The sequence below is a fragment of the Amaranthus tricolor genome, chromosome 11 (genome assembly GCF_026212465.1).
Source record: "Amaranthus tricolor cultivar Red isolate AtriRed21 chromosome 11, ASM2621246v1, whole genome shotgun sequence".
In the NCBI taxonomy this organism is placed as follows: domain Eukaryota; kingdom Viridiplantae; phylum Streptophyta; class Magnoliopsida; order Caryophyllales; family Amaranthaceae; genus Amaranthus; species Amaranthus tricolor.
This window is the reverse complement of record NC_080057.1, coordinates 17,118,489-17,130,666: the sequence shown is the minus strand read 5'-3', so window position 1 is coordinate 17,130,666 and position 12,178 is coordinate 17,118,489. Positions and strand designations below refer to the sequence as shown.

The 12,178-nt window shown below is 30.1% G+C and overlaps 2 protein-coding genes across 2 annotated transcripts; one reads left to right on the top strand and one right to left on the bottom strand.

The window, feature by feature from the left end:
• Positions 1 to 3,264: 3,264 nt before the first annotated feature.
• On the bottom strand, positions 3,265 to 4,044 carry LOC130826573 (uncharacterized). Its single transcript, XM_057692154.1, has 2 exons — positions 3,704 to 4,044; positions 3,265 to 3,613 (listed from the first exon to the last, which is right to left on the bottom strand). The coding sequence occupies exons 1-2, from the start codon at positions 4,042 to 4,044 to the stop codon at positions 3,265 to 3,267; spliced, it is 690 nt and encodes a 229-aa protein (XP_057548137.1).
• A 2,614-nt stretch (positions 4,045 to 6,658) lies between these two features.
• On the top strand, positions 6,659 to 7,926 carry LOC130827113 (protein LIGHT-DEPENDENT SHORT HYPOCOTYLS 5-like). Its single transcript, XM_057692732.1, has one exon. It carries the CDS (start codon positions 7,077 to 7,079, stop codon positions 7,785 to 7,787), a length of 711 nt encoding a protein of 236 aa, XP_057548715.1. The 5' UTR covers positions 6,659 to 7,076; the 3' UTR covers positions 7,788 to 7,926.
• The last annotated feature ends 4,252 nt before the right edge of the window (positions 7,927 to 12,178 follow it).

The window sequence follows — 12,178 nt, the reverse complement described above, 5'->3', positions numbered from 1 at the left end:
TATTCATTTAACCCTAAAATTCCTTTTTCTTTAATTCTTCACAGTATTCATCCCTGTATGTGTAACCAAACAAATATAGTGCTGAATTTTGTGTAAATCAATCCCTATAATTGCTTATAAATCCCATGTAAATCAATCAAATTCAATATAATTAATCAGGACAAGATCTAACACTTTAAACATTTAGTTAAACAGAAAAAATACAACTTACTCGAAAGCGATAATTCAAATAAAAATTTCAAAAAAGTTAATGAAAATGAGTAAATAACAAAATAATAATCATAATTCATGATTAAGAAATGTGGTGTAAGAAATTACCAGAAGAAAATAACAAAATCCAGATTATGCTGAATTTTGTGTAGAAATGTCCTCGCTCAAGGAATCGATCAGATTTTTCTAACAAGGATGGCAATGGAGATCTGATTTTACTTTTCTATCTCTTCATTTTCACTTTCATTTTCTTTCTTAAAGAAGTTTTATTCTTCGTTAAAAGGATTTTAATTTACATAAATAACCCTTAACGGATTTGCGGATTTATTTTTCCGGGTTGTCGGATTGATCATTGTCGAGCTTGAGATGAAGCAGCCATGGAAGGAGAGCAGGAAGAGGAAAGAGAAAAGGGAAGAAGAAGAAACTAACCATGGTTAGGTTAAATTCAAAATTTAACGGGCATTTAACGAAAAAATCATTAATAGTGTCACGGTTGTAATTAAAATATACTTGGGGGGTACCATTGAAATTAACTGGGGTACCATTGATATTTTGCTATAGTACAAGGGTACCATTGATAATATCCCTTACTATAATAATAATAATAATAATAATAATAATAATAATAATAATAATAATAATAATATTATTATTATTATTATTATTATTATTATTATTGTTGTTGTTGTTGTTGTTGTTGTTGTTGTTGTTGTTGTTTTGTTGTTGTTGTTTTTGTTGTTATTATTATTAGTATTAGTGTACTATTAGTCGTATTAGTGTACTATTAGTATTTTAATTAGTTGTACTAGTATATTATTACTTGTATTAATATATTATTACTCGTATTAGTGGTATTTGTGTGTATTTATTATATTATTAGTTGTATAAGTATATTACTACTCGTATTAGTACATTATTAGTACTTTATTAGTTATTTAGTCTTATTAGTGTATTATTAGTCGTATTAGTGTATTATTAGTCGTATTAGTGTGTTATTACTCGTATCTATTATTAGATTAATTAGTCATATTTATTATTAGTATTAATATTAATATTAGTATTATTATTAGTATTACTATTATTATTATTAGTCGTTTTAGGGTATCATTAGTATCATATTAGTTGTATAGTACTCCCTCCGTTCTTTTAAGTTCTTTCACCTAACTATAACGGGTGGTTTCATAAGTTCTTCCACTTTAGAATACTTTCTATTTTTAGAAAGTTTTTATCCCACCCCCTTAAAACCCCTGCTTTCCTTTTTTTGTACACGGAATAATGATCCGGATTCTTTAAGTTTTTTTGGGCGTTGGGGTTTTCATTATTACCTCTAGTAACTCCTACTCTTCCTCCTCCTTTTGAAAGATACTTTCTCTCTCCTCTTCAAAACAATTTTCATGGCTTCAATTGCCCTAATCCCCCTGTTTGTTCTTCATTTTTAGTGCATTTTAACTGCATTAAAATATAGATCGGTTTATTCTCATCATTTTATGGTTCGTTTTGTTAGTTTTGGCAAAGTTGCGAAATTGCATGCTCCCTGTTCTAGAATCCGTCATTACCTTCTTCTTGAACCTTTAATTCTTTGCAATGAAAAACAACGAATCTAAGAGTGACTCTACAATTCCTTCATATCTTTATGATGGTCTATGCGAGTATGGTGAGTTTTGTTTTTGTTCCCTTCATGGTCGTTCCCATTCTTACTCAAATGAAATTTTGAAGTAGTCAAAAAAAGAGCTTAAGGCATATCACAAGTTTCTTGAAGATGATGCCACATCTTTGTATCATGAATCTCTACCAACTTCTCCTTCTGTTGAAAAGGAACCAACACCAATAATTGTTGAATGGATGTGTGACTCCCCATCTGAATTAAATCCCTTAACTCCAACTAATGTGAAAGAAGATCAAATCAATTTGGTTGTCCTTGACACTCCTGAAGATGTTATTGCTTCTTGGGCAAAATTAAACCCTAAAAAACGTGTCTGATGATTGTAAGGTTGTTATGCTTTTTCGTTTTTTTTGTACTTAAATTTGACATATTAGTGCTGGTTTTATGTGTTGTTGTTTCCTGCTGGCTTATGATGATCTTTTATTTATGTTTGATGAAATTTTGTTGATATTGTGTTCTTCTGTTGATGTTCTTCTGATTTATGTTTAGGTTTATATTCTGGGGTTTTTTTTAGTTTTTATATCTTTCTGTTGTTAGTTTATTTTCTGCGATCTTATTGATTTTGATATTCTTCATGGTTATTTTTTTTGGTTCTTACTTCACATTTTGGTGTTGGTTTTATGTTGCTGTTTGCTGTATATGGGTAACTTTTTTTCCGATCTGATTTATGGGTTGCTATTTGCTGTTGGTTTTATGTATACAAGCCCCTGTGATGTCAATTTTTGAACCTCTAAATTCTGAAAAATTTACTTTAATTACTTGGTTGAGTAGCATTTGTTAAACCAAAACCCATCACTTGATTTTTTAGCATGTTAAGTTACTTCATTTGTTGATGAACAATTATAATTTGAGAGGTTTCATAACCTCTATGAAGAATCAGGGGACTTTTTTTTTCTGAAATGATGTAAAATAATGAAGTGACTAATCAAAAATATGCACAATAATCATTGATATAGGTTGTGATTGACAAATTGTTGCTCCTAAGTTTTAAAAGTCACAATTTTAATGATGATTTAAACAAAATAAACTGAGGGGTTTTGATGTTTGTCATCCTTGAGTTTCTTCAATTGCCTGATCATAAGTTTCTTGAATGATCTCTGTTGTTTGTGCAACATCCTCATTCTCTGTTAATGCTTGTGTTTGTTGCTGATCCCTGTTTGGGTTAAGAAAAGCTACAACTTCTCTAACCAATTGTGTTGGGATTCTCACTTGAATCCTTAACCTGCCATTGTCTTCTTGAACCTTCTTTCCAAAGTGTGGTTGTATGTAGTCATTACACCCCTTAACCTTTAGAATCTCATTTAAATGGTGTTGTAATGAGATCCACACATTAGTTAAGGTCTTTGGATGTAACTCTCCGAATGCATCCTCAACCGCTGTGATTAATTCTGTCATGTTTTGGGCATCTTTTTATGTATAAGTGATTGTATGCTCCTAAAGAAACCTAAGTCTAGAATATTACAATCCGAACTATTTAGAGGTTGTTCAATAAGAATGAAAGTTAAACCCCCTTGCCTATTGTGTTGTTGCCATATTGGATCATCGTTTGTGATATGAACCCTTGCATTATCTTGTTGAATAAAAATAATGGAAGGTCCTTCACTTGGCCATTTTCTTAGTATAGCCGGAATCAATTGTTGTATAAGTATACTCCTATAAACCTCTTGATTAACTGATTTGGTTGGTTTTATTTCTATTGACCCCCTTAGTCGATTCTTTGAGTCTTTTTGTGCTGCCACCCTATTGATAAAAGGGAAAATTCCAATTTTCCCATCAAACGTACATTGGCCAAAACGATTCTATCTAGGCGTAGCAACGGCCCCTAAGAACATGGACTTAGGTATGAACTTTGATGACTTTGCTGCCTTATATGGGACTTTTTCTTTGTGTGCTAAATAAACCCTTTGCGTTTTCTTGGTTAAATAAAACCACTTCTCGTCCATGTGAATAAAATCGTACATTACTTTGTAAATCGAGTGTCTTTGAATCGTGTCTTCTTGGATAAGGCTCAAAATCCACTCCACCCTCCTTATTTTGTTGGCATCGGTTAAAGCCGGGTGTAGTGGATTTGAATGAGCCTTTATCTCGCCTCTTTTTATCAACCTCCACACCGTTGATAGTGCCAAATTTAAACATGTTGCAACATCTCTAATGCAAGTGCGTTCGCCCATGGGTCTAGACTCAAGTATGTTTGGTGGTGCGACCACTCTTTTTCTTCCATAATTTTTGTATTTCGATTCTATAATGTATGGTTTGTTTGCTTCCTTGGTTTGTATTGCTCATTTCCATAAATCTCTGATGGTTCTATGTGTGTAACCGTATTTTTGAGCTATGCGTTTGAATGTACTATGAGGAAGTGAGTCACTAACTTTTAGTGACTACATCTCTTGGAAAATAAGTTGTCTTAACTCATTGGTGAGTCTTGGCTTAGGTTGATTTTTTTGCTGTGGTTCTATTTCTTCCATATTCTGTGGTTCTTCTTCTGATTCAGAATTGGACTCTGAAACGTATGAATTCGATCCAAAGTACCAAGCCCCCTGTTGCTCATCTTCACTTCCTGAAGCCATTGAAGGCTAATAATGCGATAATCTATCTCAGCAAACTGCTTTGGCTACTGGTTTTGAAGATACTTGAAGAATTTGTGGACTATTAATTATGGCTTTGGCTAATGATGCGATGATCTATTTCACAAACTGCTTTGGCTACTGTTTTTAAAGATACTTGAAGAATTTGTGGACTGTTAATTATGGCTTTGTTGCTGAATTTTGGTTTACTGTTTTGCACAGTAGCATTTATAGTGTGATTAGGAATTTGTAAAGTCATTTTTTTTCAGATTAGAAGATTGTAATTTCATATTAGAGGAAAAAATGATGTTAATCCATGTAAAAATAAATTGCCCAATACAAGGCTGTTCTGTTTTTTTTGTATGGAGGGATTAACTTCCCTAATTTTTTAGATTAGAGCTCCAAACTTTCTTAATTTGGAAAGTTTGTTAATTTCCCTCCCAAATGTACGGTTCTCGCTCCTCATTAAGTGTTTAATAAAATCAGATTTTTTTTTTGATTTAGTTTTATTTATAATTATTTTCTCTCTCATACTTCCAATGCAATTATTAATTCACACTACTATTTAATTAAAATAATAACCACTACAACCCAAAAATTCTATCTTCCTCAATATGTGTGAAAAACCCAAAGTGGAAGAACTTAAAAGAACGGAGGGATTATATTATTACTCATATTAATCGTCTAATTTATTATTATTATTATTATTATTATTATTATTATTATTATTATTATTATTATTATTAGTGCATTATTAGTCGTATTAGTCGTATTAGTGCATTGTTAGTCGTATTAGTGTTTACTCAAAAAAAAAATTTATTAGTGTAGTACTAATATATTATTAGTATGTAATTAGTTGTATTAGTGCATTATTAGTCATATTAGTGTATTATTACTTGTATTAGTTTATTATTAGTTGTTGTAGCATAATATTAGTCGTATTAGTATTAATATATTATTATTGTATTATTAGTATATTATTACTCATATTAGTGTATTATTATTATTATTATTATTATTATTATTATTATTATTATTATTATTATTATTATTATCATCGTATTGGTGCATTATTAGTCGTATTAGTAATACATTATTAGTATAATATTAGTTGTATTAGTATATAATTAGTCGAAACTATTAGTATATAATTAGTCGTATTAGTGTATTGTTAATAGTATCAGTATGATTAGTCGTCTTAGTGTAGTATTAGTATGTAATTAGTCGTATTTGTATATTATTAGTTGTATTAGTATTATGTATTAGTGTAGTATTAGTATTATTATTAGTTGTCGTACAATATTAGTGTATAATAAATAGTCGTATTAGTATATTATTACTCGTGTTAATCTATTATTATTACTAAGTAAATAAATACAAATTTCTAAAAAATAATATTACGAACGAAAATGTAAAACGAAGTAGTTAAACAAATTGTCTTGTTAGACAAATTTACAAACTAAATTAATACAAATTAATAATAATAATAATAATAATAATAATAATAATAATAATAATAATAATAATAATAATAATAATGCTACTAAAGTACAAAATTAATTATAATACAAATTAATAATAATGCTATTAAAGTAATTAAAGATAAGTTAGAAATAAGCTAGGCAAACAAATTAATTATTATAATACTACTAAAGTAATTAAACCCACCACAAATAACTTGGGCAAACCAACCACAAAATTGTGGAAATTTCCGACTGTTTAAGGCTAGTCATGGGTTTTAGTCGGTAAGTTGTCTTTTTTTTTTTTGTAGTGATTTTAGTTATCTTTTTAATCTTTGGTCATATTATCTATTTGGATGCTAGAGGGAAATACCCCTCAAATTTAATAAAAAATTAGTACTATAATGGAAAAGAAATTACAAAATTATATTTTAACGATAATTTTTTCTAAAATAAATAAAAAGGAAAATGACACTTTTTTTATGAAAGAGTAATGATAAACAAGAGTAATTGGCCTAGGCCATTACCATTAGCCAAATATATGAAAAACATTCCTTTAATTAATACTAATATATAAAGAAAGACTTAAAAAATAAATGTAGGACTCAAAATGAGCTAAAATAAGGGTAAAATATGAAAAATGAGAATGGGAAAATAGAGGTGCAAATGAGTTATGTCCCTTGTATAGGGGGCCATAGCCACGTGATAATTTATATACACACAAGCTTATAGCCATTCTCCTCTTTTTCTTCTTCATTCTCCTCTTTTTCTTCTTCATTCTCCTCTTCTCTCTAAAATTAATTCTCTCTTCATTTTATTTAATCTTTTTATTGTCCTTTTTCTTCCTCACAAGACTCTTGATCATAGTGGCCAATAAACAATTCTCTCTCTATATACCATCCCTTTTATTTTGTGCTCTTTTATCAATTTCTCTTCCCTCATCATTTTCACACTCTCTTTCAATACACAAAGGAGAGACCTTATAACTACACTCAAAACAAATAGTACTCTTACTCTTCTTGGTCTTATTCATTCATCCTTCCCTCCCTTTTCACGTCCCATCACCAAAAATCCTCCTCTCTTCCCTACCCTAAAAACCCACAAAAAAAATTTTTAAATAAAAAAAACCCAACAATTAAATATAAAAATTATCACTAAAAATTAACAAAAAACACATATATGGATAGTGGAGGAGTAGGAGGAGCGGAATCCGGAGGTGGAGAAGGATATTCTAGTGGTTGTGCAAGAGCCGGAGATCAAGCTCCTGACTCATCTCAAATAGTAGGAGTTGCCGCAGCTGCAACAGCTGCGGCAGCTCCACCAAGTCGATACGAGTCACAAAAAAGACGAGACTGGAATACTTTCCTACAGTACCTAAGAAATCACAAACCCCCACTTTCTCTTTCAAGGTGTAGTGGAGCTCATGTATTAGAATTCCTCAAATACTTGGACCAATTTGGAAAAACCAAGGTTCACAACACCGGGTGCCCGTATTTTGGGCACCCTAACCCGCCCGCCCCATGCGCTTGTCCTCTTAAACAAGCGTGGGGCAGCCTTGACGCTCTCATCGGCCGTCTCCGAGCTGCGTATGAGGAAAATGGTGGACGGCCCGAATCCAATCCTTTTGGTGCGCGGGCTGTGCGGATTTACCTTCGGGAAGTCAGGGAAAGCCAAGCAAAAGCTCGAGGTATTCCGTATGAAAAGAAGAAGAGGAAACGCCCTTCTTCTGCTTCCGCTTCTGCTGCCACCACCGCCACCGTCTCCGGGATTGATCCCGGCGGTGTTGGAGGCCATGTAAGTAGTGGGCCCGGCGAAAGTGGCAGCGGAAGTGGAGATATAGACGGTGGTGCTAGTACTGCTGTTGTAGGTCCTCCTACAACTACTACCTAATTTTTATTTTTATTTTATAATTATTCATAATTTGACTTATTATTATGATGGATCAATTATTATCATTAAAATTGTGATTATATTATGAGGAAGCAATCGTATTATTATTTTCCTAATCCAATCTTAGTATATTAATATATTATATAGAAGTATAACTATATTATATCATTATTGTGATCAATTAATTGTATATTATTTATTTATTATATATATTTATATTTATTTTGATGATTAACCATTGTTGTAGAGGATGAAGTGCTATCTATTTCAAACTTGTGATCATAATTCATCACACTGATTGATCTCCAGGTAAGAAGTCATGTTCAGCTAACTTGTATTATGCTTTTCTAAATTTGTTATTTTAACTATTTTTGGGATTATAACTAAATATTCTAACTAATACAAATTAATAGAAAAGAAGAATATGAGCTTTTTGTTTTGAGGTTGTCTCTTTGAAAAAACGGTGTCTCATAAGACCAGTTGCAAAAATAAATATATTTGATTTTTAATTAAGCATTAAAAGATTTAATATTTTTTGATTTATGGCTAATATGTATAGTTTGATTTGTTTTCTATTGATAATTATTCAATATAGATAACTAAGTTGTTCTATTATTCTTATAAAAAAATAGTGCTATTATTAATTATTTTGTTATATTTTCTTCTTTAATTAAATTAATTAAACAAATTATTACATTATATGATAAAAAAAGAGACAAGACTCAATTCTATTTAATTGTTCTAGATGATTACTAATTTTGTGATATTTTTTTAAGCAGTGATTTAAGGCAAGTAATGGTAAAATAAGGAGTTATTTAGAGCCGTAAAGAAACTTAAGTCATTCCATTATATCTCCATTAATGGTATTAGTATGCTATTAAGTGGTATAATTGAGTCATTAAGCTTCTTTTTTATGATTAGACAAAGAATTTCTTTCAAATATTTAACTTTTTGTCGTGACTACCTTGGTAAGTCTTATCAAATTACCATAAATAAACCTGATAATTATACATTGTTTTCTTCACTAATCTTCACTTGTTTTATATTTCCTTCTTATAATGTCAATCAATGAAATGTATACTACTCTTAATTGATCAATGTCAATCAAAGTATATACCCTTACCTTCATCCCCTCATCAATTTAAATTAATTTATAATCTTAGTTAACCCATTTATTTTGGAATCTTATTTTTATTTGGAAATTGGACCTAGTTAGATGCTAATTAAGTATATAAAATACATCAATTTATATTTTTGATTGAGTTGGTTTATTGACATGATATAAAAAGTCTACATACGGGCTCGAGTTTTATACGCCATTTGTTATTTCAATTGGAATATTTAGCACTATATAATGTATGAGGATAGTATGTGCTGCTAGCGTGGTTTAGTATTCGGATTTCAATCTACGATTTTATGTCTGTACGATCAATAAATATACGAGCGATCCAAATCTTAATTAAATATCTTAATAATGGTGGGATTGTACGATATTCCAAGGTCAAGAATGTAGGTGATATGATCATAACACAATTCTACGATCCTACAATGTAACAATTTGATCTTACAAGGGTGGTCTCAATCCTCTAAAAAGTTTTTTTAATTCTAGCTTTTACATATATATAAATATAAGTTAAAATATATCGTCATTATGATTATGAAAATTCATTTACTTATCACAATTCACAAATGATTATTAAAAGTATTTCATCTAATCAATTTAATGATAAAGTTAAATAAATCTATATTTACAGCTTAAAACTTTAAAGTGAACTAATATGAACAATTATAATTGATAATCAATTATCCGATAGCATATCAAATTTATAAGTAGGGATGGTCATAGATCGGGTTTGGGTCTGGTCCAACAAGACCACCTGAACCCATTCATAATTTTTGACCCATACCGTAACCCATATCTTTAAGGTCAAAAAATTTTAGACTCGGATATTTAGTGTCTAAAAATTTTAGATCCGGACCCAGGCACGTCGGATCATATGGATTCCCCATTGTGTTTTAAATGAGTCTTAAATTAATTATTCATGTTAAACGATTTTGCATTTTAAAAGTTTCATTAGAACTAAAATGGGTCTATGGGTTGTAAATAAGTCTAAATTGAGTCCAAATATATGCAGAAATAGTTTTAGAACTTAATATTGATTTTGAATTGTATAATAAGTCTTATCTAGAGCGGGTTTGACGGGTTTGGGACGCGTGTAGTGGATCTGGGTCTTAAATGGGTCCAAAGAGAGAATTTGAGTTGGGTTTGGGCTAGGTCTGGGCTCTAAAGACCCTAGCCCAGACCCTAGATCTAGACCTAGACCTATTTCTTTTTACTCGGACCCGAACATGGATTCTCAAGGCCTCAAAAAATTAGACCCAGATCCTAAAAATAAGGTATGAGGCGGGTCTAATAGGGTCTTGGACCCATGACATTCTCTATTTGTAGGATCTTCGACCTACGACCCTATTCTACCGATTTCGATCCTACCCTCATTATCGGTGCTAAGTAGGATCCTCATTCGAACAACATTGGCTGCTAGGCCTGCCAAATGAATCACATTGGGTTGATTTTGTGTTTAGGTCATATATATATGGATCAAAAATCTTTCCGAATCTAACTCGCTCATTTAATTAATTGGGGTAAAATCACAACCCTGACTCAATTAATTGGGGTAACAAATTTGGTCGATCTTTTTTCAACTCGATTAAGCTGTTTATATATGAATATTCAAAATTTAGACATTTTAAAATGTCATTTGACCTGTTTATTTTGGAGCTGATTTTAAAATTTTTATTCACGAGTTGTTTATTTTGTATTTACAACGAAAAATATTAAATGAATTAATCTCATGTTATATGGATTGATTTGGCTCAAAATTAACTCAGAATAATTAAAAAGGGTTAATAAATGTTTGTTTCAAGATTTAAATTTTGACATAAACCTAACTCATTTAATCAGCAGATCAAGTCTGGTTGATCCATTTACTTAATTGGGTCAATTGTCTCAACCTAAACTCACTTCTATGGGGTTAAGTTCATGTCGGCATCCACATTTCCAGTTCAAATGGATCTCAAGTGAGAAAGTGTGATAGAGTATATAATAAATTATAAAGTCTCAATACATCAGCTTAATCTTTTAGTTGAGTTATTTCTAAATATTGCACCACCACCTTATTTATATCTTATATCCACATATTTAATTTTGTTTTTTCTTTTATTATCTTTCACACAAAATCCACCTAACATAATTTATTTGGCAACATATTGAAAAGGTCAGCCTTATTTTAACCGTACTTCAAAATATTACAACTCCTTATACCTTTTAAAAATCATTCTATTTATCTTTATTGCAATGTCGTGGAGACAGAGAATAATCCTCTTATTTCTTTCGATTTTCTTTTTTGTATTTGTTTTCAAAACCATGTTTTTAAATTTCTTTAATATATCCTCTTTGAGTATAAATTCCATGGTTCAATCGAACACAAAAATCCAACGCATAATTTATTGTTTCTTTACTTAAATATATTTAATAATACCAAAGATGATACTTGATAACAAATGCAAGTGTGTTTAGTGGCGGACCCAGGACTCAAACTCAGTAAGAGCACAGTCGATAAAATAATAATTTAATGAAAAAAATCATTAATAAAAAATAAAACAATGTTTTCAATTTATTCCTATATAAAAATGTTTTATATTCTATTTCGACTAGTTTTCAAATCTTGAATCTGTCGAATAATAAAATCATTGGGAACACTACAAAATACCTCCTTCTCAATAAAAGTTACTAAGCAATCGTTCATCCATTGATCTCCCATTTTATTTCGCAACTTTGTCTCTCTCTGTACTATAGCTGTTGTCACGGGTAGTAACAAAGCTAGCTTCAAAAGCAAATAAACAAGGGGATACACTTCTTGTTGTTGGGAAGGAGATGGTTCATGTGAAATTATTTTTTTTAGAAGTATTTTTTCATGAATGACTCTCTGATCTCTATATATTGAACAATTATTAATCACTAATCAACAATTATTAATTGAAATTTCTATCAAAAGTAATTCACCTTTAAAAATTTTCAATTTAAATAAAAATTTACAAAAATCAATTAATTAACAGAATACTTAAATAAATAACAAAACAATTAATCAAGAGAATATGTACAACTTATTTAAAAAATGTATAATTGTTGAAATTAATCAAGAAAAATAATCAATTAATCAAGAATATATATGCAATTTATTTGAAAAATTAATAGTAATTGCAATTAATCAAGGTTATATTATCATAGTTGACTATAATTTGCAAAATTAAATAGATTTAATTACTAATGGTGCAATTTTGAATAATGAAGTATTGTGCTAGAGTGTTGGGTATACTTGTTAAATTTTTTT

Excerpts from the sequence above, each read along its gene's own strand:
- LOC130826573 (XM_057692154.1), bottom strand. The coding sequence starts at position 4,044 with ATGGGCGAACGCACTTGCATTAGAGATGTTGCAACATGTTTAAATTTG. Across the intron at positions 3,614-3,703 it reads AAGTTCATACCTAAGTCCAT|GGTGGCAGCACAAAAAGACT; the intron begins GTTCTTAGGGGC and ends TTTTATCAATAG.
- LOC130827113 (XM_057692732.1), top strand. The coding sequence starts at position 7,077 with ATGGATAGTGGAGGAGTAGGAGGAGCGGAATCCGGAGGTGGAGAAGGA.